Genomic DNA, 20,164 nt, shown 5'->3' with positions numbered 1-20,164 from the left:
GAGTATACAATGTCAGAGCCAGAAGAATTATTCAAGAAACATCTATGTCTTTATACCTGACTTAGATACTGATAGATAAAAAGATCCACTTAAAAATTATCATCTTATAAAAGACTGAAATTGCTCAAGTGCAATACACTGTTTTTCTAACCTTTTTATCTTCAGGGTGATTTGTGAACTTGCAGGTATGAGCAGGCATATGAGCAGAATGTAGAAAGATGTATTCAAGAAAAAACACAAATGCATTTCAGTTCTTCCTTCAGAAACTGTTCATGTAAATCTCTGCCTGTATCTTCAAACAGATAAGGCATTGGATCATTTTGATGGTCACCTGTCAAATAAGGCCAGGTGCATTTCCCCAAATGATCCTCTGTAAGCAAGTTTATTTTAAATTGAAATTTGTTTCTTCTTACTTATTTAAATTGGATTTCAAATAGGCATGGTTTCCATCATATTGTGCTAGAGTTTGGAAATAGGGCGTTTACTTGCCTAAACCCTATACCTGTTTGAGCAAATACCCCCACTGAAAAACACTACCTGTGAATTAACAGAGGGAGCAGAATGAGAATTACTGAGAAAACCTTATCTTTCCATCATTGTCAGCCAATAGGTATTGGCTGACTGGCTTAAACAAGAGTAAGATTAGTCCCCATAACCTTAACTCTCCCGTATGATTCAAATGCAGGTATGACAATGCAGAGATGCTAAATATGTTGAGCTTGTAAAGGTATCTGGGATCAAGAAAGCGGAATTTGAACCGCGATCAGCAGTGACACAGAAAAGCCCATCCTAAAACGTTTCCGTACTTGTGCAGTCTTGGGGGCACACAGCCGGATCTTTGCTCTCAACCACATCACAGGTGCCATCTGGACAAGTCTTGATACTCGGGGTGCACGTGGAATAGTTTGTGGTGATCCCTGTTAACACAGAAACAGGCAGCTGCACAAATACCACCAGGCTTTGAAGGACAGCTTATTGCATCTTCTCGGTGCACACTGACACACCAAAGCACAGGTTACCGTTCTTTTTAAAATAAACATCTATGAATATAAACATCATCTGCTAAAGTAACAGGCAAGACAACAGCTAAAAGCAACTGGAAGAAATATATTTTTCACTGTGTTTTCTGCTTTTGACAGCCCTTTGGGCATGTCACTTGCAGTTACAGTGAGTACTACTTGAAAAAGAGCTAGCTGACCACTCTGAGACTGAAGAGTGGCTTTCACAACTAAGGATGTCTCTACACAATTTCACACATACTTGAATATGAAGGTTACAAGCAGTCGAAGAGAATTTGTGATACTCAGGCAGTTTGAAGGGATAAAGCATCGGCACAGAAGCATTGTTCTGGAAGAGTCGAGTACTGTTACCCATCAGATCTGTGCTACAGACCACAGAAAACAGACAACAGAGACACTGCTTCTGCGCTCGCTAACTGCCTGCTGGGGCATACCTCCTCAGGGGCTCACTGGCATGTTCCACACTCAACTCGTGGTCACAGCGATTATCTCGCAAGCCAAAGTCACCCGTTCCGGTTCCACTGCTGCAAACCCAATTCACTACCTGGTGTTTTACGTATCGTGTTCAACATCACCAGGGGCAAGATCAAGAATGACCATTCCAACTCAACCTCATTTTCCTTCCTAGTGCATGTTTCTTTTAGTTATTATGATGAATTTCTTTAGCCCCTGCTTCTGTGTAGTTTACTGTACCATGTTGTTCAGCCACAATAAATCAGTTAATATCTCTGGAAGTCAAATGCACAGTTACAACTAAAGAGAAGCTCGATTTCACACAACAGAAATGTACCTTTTCCACTCCCCTGTCTCCACTGGCATCTTCCTGTGAGCACTCCCAGGCCACCACACTCTTCACATTCAGCATGGTGCTTACTCACAGCACAAGAGTCAGGGCAGTCCTCTTCTTTTTTTAAAACTGTTGGGAAAAGTGTTTGCTGTCAGTTTGGGACAAAGGAGATGAATACACAAGCAAGTCAGCTCAAATCAGAGGGAAAACTCCATTCTTAGGGGTAGATAGGAAGGAAAGAAAGATGAAGAAAGGAGTGAAAGACTGAACACTGACTGATCAAACTACCAGTAAACTTAGATAACAATTAAAGAAAAGTCTAGGTGTTTCTCTTCTGTGAAATAAAAGATAAACAGCAAGATCAAGATGGCATGGTTATCTTTGCTTGATACTACACTGTCAATGCCTAGAACTGTAGAAATGTGCTAACATACTGATAACAGAAAAATGGAGACTACAAGTACTTACAGCTTCATACAATACTTTTAATTAAGGGAAAACACTTAGTACTTGGGCTAATGAGCAGTAGCCCAAAGAGCACCAGCTAGAAATGTGCAATTTCAGACAGCCCAAGGCTCCTGCAAAAAGAAAAGCCCACTGCAGGCTTTTGTTTCTTCTTCCTCAACCCATTCGCTTTTGCCATAGGTGTTCTGCTATGATAGAAGGGAACAGAGGCAATTATCAGGTAGAACTGTAAGGTTTTGCATAAAGCGTGATATGGTTTGGAGAGAAATTATTATGTTTCCAGCGTATCCAGTGTAACCCTCCTCTGCTGTGGCTGTTACAGAATACTTCTAACATACTGCCCTTATGAACTTTTCAGTAAAATAAAGCCAGTGCGATTACTACATGAATGTTAAGCAAAAATGTTTTTAAAAAAAGAAAAATTGGAGAGAGAAGCGGGGAGAAAGATGATTGAATAAATATACTTAGGCCAGAGATTTGTGGTTTGATATATATATCCACACACGCACACTTTTTTTTTCTTCCATAGGAATATGTGAAATACAAAATAAAGGTCACACAGACACACAAAAGAGATTCTACTAAATCAAATGTCATCATGAATATTAGGAATTGCATATGATACACCACCTTTCTGTGCATTTGTTCTGCAAACAAGTATCTGCTACAGGCACGTCTGAATCGGAACTCAAAATGGAAATTTTGCAATCTGTATCTTGTAGCTCAGACTCATTTTCATTGCTAATGCCATTAGTTTATGGATCACCCTACTAATACACCACCTAAGACCAGTAACATTGGTAAATAAGTAAATAATTTTAATTGACTCAGGTACTTACGAGTTCCTTCCAATACAATAGTGAGGAGGGTTTTGGTATGTTTCCTGCTCTGCTTGTCTGTAGCTTGAATAGTGTATTGTATTTCCTTGCACTCAGGTCTGTGTAGCACAGAGGAATCATTCACATAAAGGCTTCCATATTTGTCTTCTCGGCCTTGAAGTATGCTGACAGGATAACAGCTTACGCTGGGGGACAGTAACTTGTAGGTGATGTTCACACCACGGAATTTCATACAGTTTTCAATGCAGATTTTTCCTATCTAGGCTCAAACACCAACAAAGAAATCACAGACAACAGAAACAAAACTATACCCAAAAATATCTGATATTTTACTACCAATGCAGTATGTGAATGCTTCAAATGTGATTTATTCTCAGTAAAAATGAAAGGTAAAGCATTACCATTGTTTTCAGGCTAGCAGCGGAAATGCAAAAAGCCTTAACCCAGAGACTCAGTGATATTTGGTGCCTACTGCTGATGGTCATCAGTGTTCAGGGCGAACAAGACTCTGTGATTTGGGAAAGTCTAAGTTCAGTCCCTGCTCTGTCCTAGGCCGATCAGTGAGAAAAACTTTGGTCTTGCTTGAGAAAGCAAAGAGCTCAGCGAGATCAAAGCTGAGACTCTTTTCAAATCAGATAGAAATCGCCAATACATAATTTTCATAATATTACAGTCAAAAAGTTTCTCGCCAGCAGAGTTCTCTGAAAGCCTTAAAAGGAGTGAGAACCTCATTGTTTCCCATTTGCAATTTTTAAAACATTTTCATCTAAAAATGAAAATACACTGGTTTGCCATATTTGACCTTCTGCCTGCCAGAATATCTATGCTAGAGGTCTCTTCAGTCTGAAACAATTTATCTAAGAAGCACAGGAATGTAAAGCCCTGTCTCCTGTCCAGCTCCTATAGGAACTGATCCAAAGCTCACTTTGGTTTTTCCATTTACAAGAGTGGTATTCGGATCAGGCCCAGAGGCATTGGCTTTCCTTGCAGGGAAAACCACAATGTGAAGGGTGGGGTGTTACTGAAGGGAACCTGGTGATGGATTCTTTTCAAATGCTGCAGTTAAGATGTCTTTTCAAGTAAGACCACTGTGGGTAAAAGTGTATCTGTACATCTTGGTTTTAGCATTCTTATTGAAAAATTATTCCCATTCACATCACTGACCGGTCATTTGGCACCACTTTTGTTGGCTTTTTTGTGGCAGGATAACATACAAAGACTATTAAAGCAATCAGAAGCTAGGCCATTTCTTCCATGCCGTCTCCTCTCCACAGCATGCTGGGGCTGGCAAGAAGAAAAGGAAGTAAAGACAAGACTTCAACTGTTCATAAACTCTGTCTAGACACAAGGTCTAGACAAGTCCCTTCCAGAACCACGTCATCTTAGCTTTGGTGCTACATTGCAGCTGGCTGAGTTTTGCAACTGCTTAGATGGTGTTTCTCTGAGGCAGTAGGAGAACATAATGATGTTCCATGGCATTAACCTTTATATAGACTAGCTAAAACTGTCCTTTCTGCCTACTCTGTCATAACTGCTTTTTCTAGGCACCTTTTTATGAACAGAAATTTCCTGCAAGGGGATGGAGAAGACCCCATAAATTCGGGGTCCCTGAAGAGCAGATTATCCTTAGAGTAGCACATGGGCCAGTTTTGCTTTCTCTGTATAATTTCAGGGGAAGCTAAAAATGTCTGTCCGTCGTGTCCCCCCCCCCGCCCAAAATTTCTACAAGAAAGATAGGCTTTCTTTTTTTGCCTGATTCCATGTGGGAAAGCCCAAGTTTGTAACTTCGCTCTGCACCGCAGGTTCTGGAGTCAGCACAGCTCTCAGTACAGCCCCAGGGGAAGGAGGTGGAAGCAGGCAGCTCCTCTTTCTCATGAGGAGGGTGAAAAATAGCCTGGTAATTGGAACTAACATCAACATACAGGGGAGTAACCCACAAAGGTGCATTTTGCAAGAGTCTCAATAGTTAACACAGAAATACCATTATCAGAAATAGGAACAGAAAAATCCATCTTTTGAGCTCCAGAGTTTAATAAAGTCTGGATAATGATAATGTTCCTCTTCACTGAATTCCAGGGACATTTGGACATATAACCTCTCTAAAAATCTCAGCCAATGTTATTCGTCATTTGTCTCGGTAAATGTCAATAGAGCTTTAAGTCCTTTGATAAGTTAAATGCCACTGGGCAAGCCTGTACCGTCAGGCCATGCTTCTGTTATTCAATTCATTTAGCTGCTCAAATAGACAAATGGCATCAGCCCAGCAGTTAATCATTTCTTCACGCTCTTGTGTTTTCCTTAGGGCAAGAGACAGTTCAGCCTTCATATTGATTTGGCCCAGTACTTTTCCTCACTGCTCTGGCACATCACGGCTAATTATGCAGACGACTTTAATAATGTGAAGTGCTGGGGACTAAGCTGCTTACATTGACTTGTGCTCCAAGCCAAGCACACTGTAAATTCAAACCCCGTCTCGGAAGTAAGCGGATGACACTTTAACTGATTGAGAACACCACCTCCAGAGCTAGGATGAATTTTGCACTTTGCTGGTTGAGAATCAGAACAAAATCTCTTTGTGAATTTGTGTTTGGGCAGCACAAAGAAACATCTCTTCCCACAGACTTGGAGTTCTTGCCAGGAACAGTTTTCCCTGCTACTACTGCCACCCAGTGAAACTGCACAGTTAGTGGGAAGCACCATGGTTTCCAGAAGCCCTAAAATTCCCTTTCAGATGTTTGACTGTCCTGACAACATGCAAAACCAGCAGCTTTAAAAGTTAACCAGGTTTTGTTCTGGGTTTTTTTTGTTTGTTTGTTTTGTTTTGCATTCTGGACCTAGAAAACTATATGCTCCCAGACTCCAAACGAATCTGTTCAAGCAATCTACGGTATGCACAGATAAATATGGTTTAACTAAATTTAATCTGGAACTCATTCATTCATAATATTATTGTATGCATACACCTATATATAAAATCTGTGTGTATATGTGTATATTTATACATACATATACACACACACACATGCACACACCCCAAAAATGAATTAATTCATCTATATTCATACATACCTAAGTTAAGTTTCCACACTTGTTACAGTTACAGTCATGCTGTGACATACATACAGTTGCAGCCCATTTCTAGACGCTAAGAGCTAGACCACAAGTATCTTACGCACCTATGCTATTATTTCTTCTAGGGGAAACCCACTGTTTTCACCCTATCTCCAGGCAAGAGTTTTTTTACACTGCTGAGAATAAAGCTTTCACAATCTGGTGCTACAAAAAACCCCAAACCTAACATAAAAAAATATTGTGTTCTGCACAAAAAACACAGAATATGCTCTGAAGTTTCTAATAGACTGCAAATTTAAAAGTTGCAGCCACAAGGCATCACAAAATGTCATAAAGAAGTAGCTTTTTGTAGGTAGCCCACTATGTGGGCAAACTTGGTATCTTTCTCTTATTTAGGATATTCAGTGCAGACTACAGGTAAAATGTCTCTTGATGAAGCAGTAGCATTTTTATTGGTCATGTAAGACCTGTTCCGTACTCTGAAGAGCTATCAAGCCATAGTGCATTTCATCAGATTAAATATAAGAACACCTAATATATCTAACTTTCCTTTTTGTTTCTTTTTACAATTAGCCAGAAGCTTAAATATTAATAAAACTGAATTCTTCTTTAGAAGTCTTCTAATGAATTGGTTTTCTCTGCAATTGGGATCACCATATTTTAGTCTCAGTCCTCCTCTCTGCTACAAATACAGAGGCGGTTTTATAGCTTTATTTAGTTATGAGGCATGCTTTCCAGCAGATCTCCCAAAATGGCTCATCACTGATGTTTTTAATATTCACTTTCATAACATTAATTATATTGAACTAGTTCTTTATTAATGTACATGTTCCATAGGAATTACATTGTAATTTTCACCTGATTAATGTCAACCTGTTAGAAAGTGTTTCTGGAAGGCATTATTAATGGCAACGGTAGTGATTAAGCTAAAAGGACGGTTAGATTAGGAAACACATTAATTACTAACTAGCCGTTATCTAGAGAAAAGCCATTAAGATACTGGAATATGTACAGCTGGGACTCCAATAGCTGGGACAAGTTTCTTTTTTTGCCCTTGACATTCTTCCAGTTATTCATGCCTAAGCCACTCATGGCTGCAAGTCTTCCTGTCTATAACACATGTTATTTTTCTCTATTAATACTTCCATGTGTGGTCCCTCCTCTGTTATTGTGTGACAGGAGAGCTAGTGTCCAGTCTACCTGCTATCCACTGCATCCAGCAACAATCACTGATACTACATTTTTCATTAATTCTACTTAAAACAGCTAAAACCAATGCTTTAACGCATCTCGCCCCAGTAATCTATCTATTAAGCTCTGCCTCTAAGAGCGTGTAAGTATAATTAACACAGTTCTTACCTGTGCAAAGCGTTCAGCATTTCTATTCACTGTGAACTGGTAAGTCATGTTTGGAAACTGAATGCTGACAGGGAGGATGGAGACATTGAAATGAAGAATCACTGATCTTTCTGGGCCATGAAATTCTGTGTCATTCACCAAAACATCCAACTGGAAGGAACGATGCTCTGTGACTGAAATACTTTTATTCAGTACCAGTTCTGCAAAGGAGAAGATTAGTCCATTACCGACCCACATTATCTGCAAATGTGTATTTTGATACTGCAATCCCAACAAAATTATACATATCAAAATTATACATATCAGAGTTATTCCTAACAGGAAACAGAAGGTGAGTTAAATATGAAAATATGCTCCTATAGAGTTATACTCTGTGCCATGCAAGATGTTTGGAGAGGTCCCCTTCCCTTCTAACCTACCATGCTGAGAACCCTGCAATCAGAACCTCTTGGTTATCGGTATACACAACATTATCCCATACGCTCCCTATCCCAGAGATGCACAAACTCCATTTTTTCCAGTACATGTTTAAAACTCAGCATTTGCTTAACTTGAAATTTCTCAGCTTTCTTTGGCTCAATATTTACAAAATGCTTGAAAAAGTTCAAGAGCTTATTGGTCAATTACTAACAAGCAACTTCTCCTTTATCTGAAGAAAGAGACCTTACTGTACTCATGTTGAGTTCCCCTCACTTGGCTGCCATTTGGGCTGAAGTGGATTTCATCGAAGATGTGCTCTACCCGAAATGTTTCACTTATCCAGGGATCATCGGTAATGATGGTTCCTGTGTATTTCTTTCTGCTGCTTTCAAGGGGATAAATAGGTGTGGTGTCTGCATCGTATACAGTTAGTGTTGCAAGAACAGTTCCCTAGAAGGAAATAATAAATGACATTGCTGAATGACCTGAAGCTTTCTTCCTCTGATATGTGTTTAAGAGATTGAAATATTGGTCAAATAAAACCTTACAATTTTCACTCAAGCCCACTTTCATTCAAATTCATTTTAAGCTTCAGGTTACCACTATTTCACACCTATTTGAATCTGAGTTGAAAGGTCAAAAGAAGATGGCAGTGAAAAAGAATTTGTCATATAATCATTTGAGTCTATGTCTAAATACAGTGCTAAACTTTTGAGGTCGGAAATGAGTGCACGAGCACAGCTCTTGATTTTGTCATTTTTTAAAATCAATGTTATTCTACAATACTACTAAAAAAAGGCAGGTGAGTAATATGTGCATTTAAAAGACATGAAATACATTCAGACAGGTCAAACTCGTTACCCAAATGACAGAAGTGGCCTGGGTTGTCTTGTCTTCTGCTTAGTCTACTAGATTGCTGTTGTCTACCTGGACACTGAAGCCACAAGGCCTTTAAGATTTTTATTAGCAATTCTGTTGTTTCAAGTTCGTCTAGTTTGCAAATATAATGATTTTTTTTCCTCACTGCAAAATGGCAGTGAAATTCACTACGTTCTGAACACTTTGCAGGCATGTAACTTCAAAGAGGATATTTTATTTTAGAAAACAGTTTTATGAGACCTTCACTTTCTATCATACAGAGCTAAATGAAACTCCCAAATCTGAAAATTACCAAAAGTAAAAAGTAATTACTTTATGCCCAGGCAAATATAATGTGTTCATAGGTGTCTTGTCAACACTTGTTCTAGTCGGGAGGTGGCAGCAAACTCCCAAAATCATTATTTTCCCTTCCAGACACAAAGAGGAAAATGTACTTTGAAGGGAAATTTGACTACAAAAAAAAAGATGTTGTTGTTATGGAACAGAAGTTCTCTCACAAAAAATGCATCATTTAGGCCCTAAAAGAAGCACCTTCTTTATACCATTGATTTTTAAAGGGTTGTTGCTCCGGTAGAAGAGCCAAAGAGCCAACCTGTATACTTCTCTACCGAAGCAAGGGGTGTATGCGTGCAGGGGGCACACACAAAGCCACCCATGGGTTCAGACCTCCTGAAAGATCACCTTGGCACGGTAAGGGAAAAGTGGGAGGACACCATCAAAGCAAGACCCTGGAGCTCTCCCTTAACAGCCTGACACTGGAAACTTTAACACCTTTGCAGGCACAATGTTTGTCTGCAGAAGGCAACCGCTTCTTTTAGCTTTCTGTTACTGGTACAGCATCCTAATATATGTTCTGAATGTAGTCCCAATATCTTACATAGATTTGCATATATGGGAAGATACACACATACACTTGCTCTAACAACACGCAATTTTAGCCACCTAGGGGAAGCAACCCCGTAACAAATACAGAGCAGAGCCCAGTATGGGGAGATATGGTGATCTTGACCACAGTCTCAGCAATGGTCCATCCTGACCTCAGGAATGCTCACATTTCTTTACACTGTTTAATTCCTAACCCAAACTCTTCATTCTTTGGGGTCTGCATAAGATATAACTCGGGGGAGAGGAATCCTACAAACCCAGCATTTTACAATCACAGGTCTGTAGAGTATGGTGTGGTGATGTGCTCGTTGCTGAGATCCATTACCCAGAGCACGGTGTTTCCCAGTAGTCCTGCCCCCACCGCTGCACTCCTACTTCAGGGACTAGATACAGGAGAACATTACCTCTTTCCTGTTGAACTCCACGACAGCATCTGCAGAATCAGTGCCATTGGGAAGGAAGGGAGGAGAGTCATCTTCATCTAACACATTCACCAGGAAGGGCACCTCAACCTGCATTTCCCTGAAGCCCTCTCTCACGGTACATTTGGCAATCAGCTCATATCTTTCTCTCTCTTCTCGATCTAGGCGCTGTGTCACACTCACGCCGGTGGTGTTCTCATTGTATCGAAAGGGCATACCTTCAGCTGAAACACACAGTATGAATAGGGACAATCACTTCCCGCTATAGGACTCTGATAGTTTCCTTCTTTAATACTCTTTTCCAATACAGTAAATCCATTTGGACTGCATGATAAAAGGCAAACTTGGAAGTAAAACAGAAGGGAGTTGTGGGGTTATATTAGAGTAGGCAGAAAACATGGAAGAGATGGAAAGATCCTACGGTCTACAAGCAGCACAATTTAAAGCTCAGGATATTCCCAGTCTGCTCTTTGCAGGTGCAAACTTCTAAAACCAATCTTTTCCTTACAGAAGGGGACAGTCCTCCTTGCCATCCCCTCTGTATATATCAAAGGCAAAATCTTCAGGCTCAGTTCATGTTTGCAACGGAATTTCCTTTATAGAGTCAATCTAGAGGACCTACTACAAAAGAGATCTTAACAGTGCACCTGTTTACATCTATTGCTGGTACGCGAGTGGCTCAGTTCTAGTTTTACCTGCCAGCAGTTTGTAGGAAATGCTGAGATTCTGACACAGATGATGAACTGAGGGTAACTGGAGCTGATGAAATGTGCCAGGTGGTTTATTCTCCTTGATGTGAAAGGAGAGATCCATTTCTGTGAAGCAAAGCTGCCTTGCGGTCAGGGAACTGCAAGCTGGTGCAGTAGCATTGATCAAGGAGAGGAAAACCGTGGTGCGCGTAGCAGAATCGCATTCCTTCTCTTGGAAAGGGTGGGATGAAAGGAAGACATACAGCATCACCTTTGATAACGGCATCCAGTTTCCTACAGCTTCAGAAAAAAAACCAAACCAAACAAACAAAAAACCCAAAACAAAACAAACCACCAGAAATATTTTACAGAAGACAAGCCAACATTTCTTTTACTCATTTTGTACTCTAGTCCATTATTCCACAAACAACCATATAGTCCTATTATGTAATAAACCAATTCTTCAATACGTAACCTGCTGGTGGGAAGACCGTAAACCTTAATCTTAGTAACTCCACTAGCCAAAAAACTATAGGCGTTAGCACCAATTTTATGTTGTAGAACCTTACAGAACAATATCAGCATTCTGTCTGTAAGACACTGATATAAACCAGGCCACTGTTAGTAATCAGCTTTTTGATGGGACTGGTTTCTGGAGGCACTAGGACAGAGTGGGGTGGCAGCAGGGAAAAAAAAGTGCCTGAAATGGCAACAGATATTCAGGACAGATCCATAACTACTATCATTTAAGTCACAGCGTTCTGACAGTTTATACCAGCCAAGGATACGGGCCAAACCGTTTACGTTTAGACGACAAATTGCTTCGTCGTTTTGAAATATAAAGAGCTGGTCAAAAGATAACATAGAAGTTAAAACCAACCTGTGGCATTTACTAATACACCCTCAAGCCTTAATTATTTTGACTACCTTGCTTTGACTACAGTCAGAATGATAGTATCTCTGTAACAGATCTAATTAACTTGAAAAGATGCTCTAGGTCACTTTGATCCATATGAACAAAACAAGACTCTCAAGTTCTGGATAGCTGTTCTTTCTTTGTTCAGTTACAAATAGCTATCTGATATTCATGAAGACCGAGTACCAAAAATGCAGCGAAAATGGGTGAGATACGAAGCACTCAGCACTTAAAAAATAAAGCTGTAAGCATCTGAAGTTGAACATTTCAACATCAAGGCACCTAAGTCAAAGGGTAGTGTTGATACATGGCTCTTACAGACTCAAGACAGTTACTACAGACTCTCTCCAACAGCAGAATTTCTGCAACTGATCACAGCAGTATGCCATTAACTCCTCACCCATTTCCTTCTCCACCATCTAATGATACCTAATTTCCTCATAGATCAAAATCACCAAAACCAATTTAGTGCTAGAGCATAAAAAAGAAGGGGAAAAAACTGAGATAATTCATTTCTGTCGTTCAACAGTAAGCTTCTCTAACAAAGCCAAATCTCAAGTGAGGGAGAGAGGTACACTTAACCATTTCTTCCAAGAGCTGTTTGTCGTTGCATGCAAATGTACTTTGTGAATCCATGTTACCAGAGTTCAAGGACTGCTTTATATAAGAGTCTGAACTGATCTAACTGCATTGGTCTGGGCATTAAGCACCTAGCATTAACACAGTAGAATTGGCTTAATTTGCATGAGTAGATGAACAAACTGCAAATCTCAATGTAAAGCTGTGATTTATACAGCTGTGAAATGCAGAAAAAAGTATTTTGAGTAATGCAACTTTCCCACTGTACTGTAGTCCACAGTATGAGCAACTGGATCTGTCCCAGGTCAGTGTTTGCTTTGGCATATGGTTCCCTGCATTTGTTGTGGGTTTCGTTGGGTCTGGTTCCTCATTTTAAAAGGGCAGACGTGTTTTTTCCAAATTTGACACTCATATGCTGATAGATAAATCCCATGATCTGAACATACTTTGCTTTAACAACAGATACTTCAACAAGAAAAGCTAGTCTTCTCATACTTACACAGCATGTTAAAGTCTTCTCTATCCAGGCTTTTACTGAGGTAGAGAAGTCCTGTTTTTTCTCTGATTTGAAACCAATGATTTTCATGGGATCTTGCTCGAGAAATGACAAGATTCTGGCACAGATGAAAGTGGGCCACTTCCCCATGTGAATCCCTCAAGGCATGGATGCGCAGGAGTGGCGTACCTGCTGGCTGATCAATGTAAACATTCTCCGAGTACTCTTTCCTGGGGAAGTAGAGACCAAAGGCAGCTGCAAAGAAAGGCACACAAGAGGAGAGGTGCTCCAAGTTAAATGATTTTTGCACTAGTATTTTCTTAAGAGATGCATTTCCAAAGAACCAAGGCTTCATTCTCTAGAGCTTAATGAAGCATTAAAAAAAGATGTGGAAAAAGGTAGATCCTCATCTGGTGTAAATAAGTACAGTTTCACCGCTCTCAAGCCAGGGACGTAGCCACCAAAAATTTGGCCTATAGTTTATGTTCAAGTTACAAAATCATCTGCTTTTTGAAAGCAAAAATGCTTTGCTGTAAACATGGCCCAGTTTAAGCAGAACACTTAATGAAGCTTTGCTTGCCAAATTTTACTTAGGCTCGTATCTGGAGCGCTCAGCTGTCATTCCATTCTCTCACAGATGATATTCAAAGAAGGAGAAAACCTTTGATGAAATCACACACTTTAAAAGCCTAAACACGCTCTCTGTTGAGAGAAAACACAGAAATGTATCGATGGCCTGCACACTTTTCCTTGGATTACATAAAGCTTCTCTTACATAGGAGTCCTTTCGTGGCTCCCTCCCTTTCTAAACAGGCCAGCACGAGACTTCTGGTACAGAAAATGGGAGTTGTTTAAATAAAATTGATATGAAAGTCTTACAAGTATTTAAAAAATGACAGATGGGAAAGCTGAGAACTGACTTTCCTGAAATGGGGAGGGAAACGTACATTTATTTTTAATACCATGACTGTGACTGGCCCATTGTTCTTCTCTGATTTTTCACCCCTCTGACACTGCAGGCATTTACATTTAGTAGGGCTCAACTGCCCCCTGATACCTGTTTCTTCAGCTGATCTCATCTTACTAGGTCACCTTGCAATGGCCTCTCTATGCCTTTCCAATGCTTTCCTTCCAATTCTACTGCTTGCAGATATGATGACAGTGGAACGCTTGATAAGCAAGGAAGGTACAAAGGGATGCTCATTGCATTTGTGTGCACTGAAACACTGGAACTGTCACTCTTGTACTTCACCTGCACTCATAGTCAATACTTGCTCCCATACAAAAGAATACTTGCATACTGCAGAATTTTGCATCATTTAATCTGATTTGATAAGGAGTAAGGCATATAAAAGGCTCACACATCTGCTGAACAAATGAAAATAATAACAGTTTCCATATGTTACTGATACAAGACTATCTTAGCTTAAATCAAGCCAGATAAAACTGGAAACGATGGTAATACAGCAGTAAAATTAGGGACATAATGCCAAAACATCTTCAAAATAGTATCAGGCTGTAGCACGTATTTATTTTTTATTATTATTGGATCCATAAACTGTTCTACTGAACAGAGAGGACCGCAAACAAACTGTAAACAAGAGACCTCTAATTTCATTTGGAAATACCACAGAAACCACTGTACCTTGCAATGATTCCTGACATCACCAGTATCCCTGGATTTACAGAGGCTCTTTTTTTTTTCCCTACATATACTCTGCAATGTATGAATAAAGTGGTAAAGTAGTAATATGGTAGGTGAATTCACTCCAAAGTAATTAATTCAAAGGGAAGCCAATAACAATCTTTTGGAGAGTTTGAGAAAATCATTAACTCCTGACGTCCCTTGTCTGGAAGAAGACTATTACTTCTGGTTCTGGTGCTATCACCATCTTTTTTGTAAGTAGATTCCTGAACATTCATAATAAATTTCAAATGTTTTTCCAGTCTGTCTGTCTTTTTTGAAGTGCAGGAAAACTTGGTGAATACGCACTGCTAGAAGGCCTAACAAACCAGTTCATTAACAAGAGGGATAAGGTGATACCCACATAGTAAGCCCAGTCCCAGTGCAAGCAAATAGATATCTTTGAGGTATTTTCTATAAAATCTTGGTTCTAGAATTATGAAAACTTCCTCACAAGAAATTCAACACTGAAAATTCACTGCTCAAGACTAAAAAATTGCTTTTAACCCACTGATGTATACAAATGAGGCTTATACAACATTAGCTACAGGACAGAGGGATATTTGCTTTTTCCCTTATTTCTAAGACTGGCGTCAGCAGTTCTAACGCAAGTGATGCTGTGTGCTCAGCATCACAAACACATCACACAGTGCAAGAACTGGCACCACAGCAAGAGACATGAAATCACCTCCAGTAAAAGGAGCATAGAGAAAGTAGAATATATATATAAACAGTATGGATGTGTAAGTGTGAAATTGGAAAAGAAAAGGGAAAAATGGGATACTTTGAGTTGTAATTATTTATTTCCTTGTCTTAAAAAAGTATGTTAAACTTTACATGCTTTGCTCTACAAATCTGGGCCCACACTGCACGCTAGTATGTACGCAGTCGTGTTTAACAAATCACATGAATAATTAAGACAGACATTGCCACTTAAACATCTGAAACTCTGCATGCAACTACACCTCAGCAGAGGTCAGCATCCTGACTGCTCTGCATTGGAAAGAAAAAGTTAGTATTTATGCTGCAGACTCTCTGAAATTCTTTGGCATCAGTTGACAGGAGCAGTCGTCTCTGTTCTCAGGAAAAAAAGGGGAAAAAATCCTGTAATATAAAAATTTGATTTCTCTGTAGATAACAGAAATGCAAACCAATGCTTTGTATTTTGAAGAGAGAGGAGGATTCCTTCATAAAATAATTTAGAATTTGCATCACTAATTAATCCGAGATGTTTTTGACAAATATAAAAGCCACTTCAAGAAATTAGGAAAAGCCGCTGTAAGAAATTTAAGTAGAAGCATGATCTTTTTCATCCTGATTCAAACCGAAAAGCTGATGAAACTAAATTCTGACCATAAAAAGTGTTAGTTTTTAGTACAGAGCATACTTCTGCATTAAGGACAACACCTAAGGATAGTTTTAAGTGACACCAGTAGATATGACATACTTCCATGTTTTACTTAGAAAACCAGTATTTCAAGTGAAGAGACTTTACAACACTGTAGAAACTTAGAATGTAAAATAAAATAAAATAAAAAAATATAAATTTGATTTAGCCACGTAACAAGATTCACCCAGTGCTGCTGATCACAAAATTACTGGGATTTTGTAAAGTGGTTTGTGTCACTCTCTAACTCCATTTCAAGCACTGAAAGAGATGAGAGGTATGCAACAGACTGCCCAGGTCACAACTACACTCCGCATATAAATCTTTGGAGGTTGATTTTGAAGGAGACCTTTGAAGTAGAAACGTAGCACCCACTTCTCCGAGCTGCGTTCATTCCTTTAAGCCCTAGTAAGTTAAAACCAGATTCAATAAACTTGCCATCTGGCAAGTATTCTGCAGGAGGAAGAGGTTCTAATCCTGGCCACAGTTCCTTGTGTCCTTAAAAAAAAAAATAAAATAAAATCAATTTCCAAGGACTTGTGCAAGCTCCTATGGAAGCCAGATGGAGTTTTTATTGAATCTGCCATTTAAATAAAGAAGAATTGAGATGGTTACACTCAAAACTGATGGTTAAAGTGCTATTGCTTAGGAATTAAAAGCAGAGAAACATTTCATGTTACAACCTTGAAATACACCACAAGAAGGCTGTGCACTGTAACATAGATGAGTAACATGAAAGAGAGAGAGAGAGAGTGTTATTGAAATGTTTTGGAATCTGAACTTTTTTTTAGAGGACACTTCAGCTCTCCCCTATTCTATAATCAGCACAGAAAACACAGCAAGCTCTGATGGATGAGCAATATTACATGATAATAGCATATCAGTAACATACAGAAAAGTGATCACATTTAAGCGGATGTAATGCTACTGACTAATAGCTCCTACAGGAAATAGATACAGTTATGACAGCAGTTTTCCAGTTCACGGAGAGAAAGCAGATAAAATGAGAGTGGAGAAATGAGATTATATATACTTTGAAGCCTTCATGATTGCCTTTTGAAATAAGGCAATTTTTCACGTGGCTTTTTTCAGTCATGAATGATTAGGTAAATAATGCCTTTTTGATACAAATTGATTTTTTTGTACAACATTTGTTGTAGAAATCTTTACATGTTTTTAGTGCTTTTTATGCTTGCCACTATAGTCTTGAGTAGCGTTGGTGGACTACTCTCGATGAAAACTGTTAAACTGACTATAGCAAGGTTAAACTCTTACCATCAACCATGATGATGAAAAACATAATTTAACTTCTTAGTCACAAAATGAAGTGGCATGAAATTTTTTATTAGTGTAGAGGAAGATTTCACTGTAAGACATTGTCCCAAACAATGTCTGTAACCATCTTACAAGGTACCATTGCAGACTTCAGAAAACCTGTTTTGAAGCCAATAATCCTTGCCACAAGATTTGCTCTGGAAAGGACACGCTTAGATAACCTGAAAACCATCTCAGGTCTGTGTGGATCACTTGCAGAATCTCAAAGCACACTGGAGATGGTGAGAAGAGAGGACAACCAGCACATGGCAGGGCCAGTTGTCAGGAGCATCCCGTCACCCTGGTCCACAAGGCGGAAGACCCATCCAAAACATCCTCTTCTGAAGGGAAGCCGGTGCAGGTTGTAGCAGCCAGTGAACTGCCAGTCAGTAAAATGCAGCAGCTAGCTTGCTCTTGAACCTGGGATTGAGAACCTAAGAGCCAAAGCAGTGAAGCAGTGCACTGTTCAAATTCAAGGCTCTCCACTGAGCCAAACCATATGCCTCAAGCTAAGTAAGCAGGTGTCTTATGTAGCTCATAGAGAAAATTCAAAGCTTAAATGACCGCTGCTTGGTTTAAGTTACACCATGTATTTGAACAAAAGGCTCACTCTTGATTTAAAGACTTCAAATGACTGAAATCTAATATATCTCTTTAAAGTTATTTTGGGTTTCATTACTCATGTAATCTGAAAATGGTCTCTCTAGCCTGAGAGTTTGCTACCTTCCACCTTCTTTTCACCAGTTCATGTTATAAGTTACACTTTTTTCCAGCAGATTAAAATCTCCACAGATCTCATGGTGCCTGCTGGATGAACATGCATTTAAAAACACAAGGACTGGTTTGTGGTTTTAAGAAAACACAAGAAAAAAAAAAAAATCAGCAAAATGGAAATGGAGTAAAGGTTGTTTTTCATTCAGCAAGTAATACACACCTATATAACCCACATCTGACAAAATTTACACAGAGGTCCCCAGCATTTGGAGGACAACACAACAATTTAATGCAATCAAAATCCTTAATCAAGAATTTACATGCATCTCCAAGAAAAGGGGTATGCTTTTAATGCAATGATAGCCCTATCATTGTAACATACAGGATTTAATGATATAACAGATGAACATGGGAGTCTGCTGTTAATAATCCCCCATTTGTTGCACAGCATCAGATTTCAATAAGCAATTATCTAGCAAGGTTAGTTTTGTGTTCGTGAAATAATTTTCTTTACTTTTGAAAAGGAGCCATTATGTTCCATTACTAGTATTAATATACTCAGTGTTCGATTCATCAGAGAACAAGAGCAGCAATGCACTTGTATATTTTAATTAAAGGGCTTGCCCACTTAATACCCTTACTAGCCCTTACAGAATTAAGAAATAAACTCACCCTCATAAACCAAAAAGCCAGTAATTTAGAAAAAACACTGTCACTTAATGGAAAGGTAGCACGAAACAGCATAGCTGGAAACAACGCTACAGGGATTGGACACCCTGCAAGGTATTCAAGACAATATCCACCATTTAACACAGGCTGATCCATCCCGTAAGAATACAAGTGGGTTTGCCAGCATTTTGATGAATGTTCCTTCAGTCAGAGACAGTTTAACAGAGAGAACAATCTCCACATCACATAGGGAATCGCTCCAACCTTTCCTTCGGTTCAGCAGCAGGATTTAAAATGAGGAACTCCTCACTGCACTGGGACTCCTTTACAAGGTAATCACAGAAGAACTATTTCCAGTGGACCTGGCTGCACATCACCCGAGATAACCACTCGGAGAACTAATACTCACCAGGGCAAAACATAACCATGGTTTAAACGAAGCACCCTGAGAAGCTATTTGAACACCTCCGAGAGGGACCCGTCAACAAGGACCGGCTCTGGAGCCCGGCTCCCACCTGCAGCTCCCGGCAGAGCACAAGCTGACGGTTCCCTTCTCTAAGCCAGGGTGAGAGTTCCCGTGTCAGCGACCGCAGGCCGGGGAAGAGCTCGTGCCCCGCAGCACCGCTCACCCGTCGCCTGACCGCGGGTCCTTGGCTGACCACGGCGTCACGGCACGAGGCAGCCCGTGCCGGACGGGGACACGGCCCCGGCGGTGGCGGGACCCCGGGTCTGCCACACTCCCCTCTCCGTGCCAGGGTAAGCCAGCCTCCCCGACCCTCCGAGGGGTACGGCCACCGCTCAGGGGGGACCGTTTCTTGCACAAATGCAGTTATTAAAGATTCCTCCTGGGTTTTTAGAGTCAAATTCTGCCACCGGCTCATTGAGTTCAGGCTGCAGCATTAGTGCCCACGTATAACTCCTAGTGACTCTCAAATGCACTAGAACAATGACACACACAGCAACTGGCATACACTTCATTAGCTAGCAAGCCATTAACGCGGCTCAGCGGCATGACGTTACTTATTTTTAGGTGTGTTATTTTTAAGCTGCTCATTACAGAAATTGTAACAGATGTGATATGAACCAGAGAACATAAGAAAATGTGCTAAAGTGAAAATGAAATTAATTCCTTCTTTATAAAGCTGCTCATCTGGACTCTACGTTAGAGTGGATTGGGGAAAGATCACTGTAGAGCTTCATACCAGAATTTTCTGAAAGTGTGCTCAGAATTTATGGAGCTGGGTAATTGCGGAGTTTCACCTGTTGCGTACATTTAAATGCAGCACAATTGTTAAAAGAATGATAGAATGAATTTCAAGAGCAGCAGTATCAGTGAAATACATGTGTTTTACAGAACATGATACTTCCAGAGGGAAGAGGTCCTTGCAAAGTAATGGTAAGCAGAAACAATACTTAACTAGAATATATTCCAGACCTATTAAACTGGTTTGCTTTAAGTTAATTGCCTCTCTTGTGATTTTCCTCACCAGATTCCCATGCTCGTATTGAAAACAGCCCTGAATTTTAGACTGAAAACATAGAAATTAAGTAGATAAAATATTAGATAAA

At 39.8% G+C, this 20,164-nt stretch overlaps 1 protein-coding gene across 1 annotated transcript in view; it reads right to left on the bottom strand.

Annotated features, from left to right (window-relative positions):
• Positions 1-17,183, bottom strand: part of RET (ret proto-oncogene) — a 41,613-nt gene extending 24,430 nt beyond the window's left edge. The window contains exons 1-10 of the mRNA XM_010567927.1: positions 17,174-17,183; positions 16,274-16,396; positions 12,831-13,082; positions 10,843-11,136; positions 10,130-10,371; positions 8,210-8,411; positions 7,542-7,741; positions 3,111-3,369; positions 1,810-1,935; positions 807-917 (exon numbers count right to left, since the gene is read on the bottom strand). Coding sequence (XP_010566229.1) covers positions 807-917; positions 1,810-1,935; positions 3,111-3,369; positions 7,542-7,741; positions 8,210-8,411; positions 10,130-10,371; positions 10,843-11,136; positions 12,831-13,082; positions 16,274-16,396; positions 17,174-17,183 — 1,819 coding nt within the window. The remainder of the gene's footprint in view (positions 1-806; positions 918-1,809; positions 1,936-3,110; positions 3,370-7,541; positions 7,742-8,209; positions 8,412-10,129; positions 10,372-10,842; positions 11,137-12,830; positions 13,083-16,273; positions 16,397-17,173) is intronic.
• Between the last annotated feature and the right edge of the window lie 2,981 nt (positions 17,184-20,164).

The sequence above is a fragment of the Haliaeetus leucocephalus genome, unplaced genomic scaffold, assembly GCF_000737465.1.
Source record: "Haliaeetus leucocephalus isolate CR32 unplaced genomic scaffold, Haliaeetus_leucocephalus-4.0 Scaffold229, whole genome shotgun sequence".
Classification (NCBI taxonomy): Eukaryota; Metazoa; Chordata; class Aves; order Accipitriformes; family Accipitridae; genus Haliaeetus; species Haliaeetus leucocephalus.
This window is presented reverse-complemented; position numbering and strand designations above follow the sequence as displayed.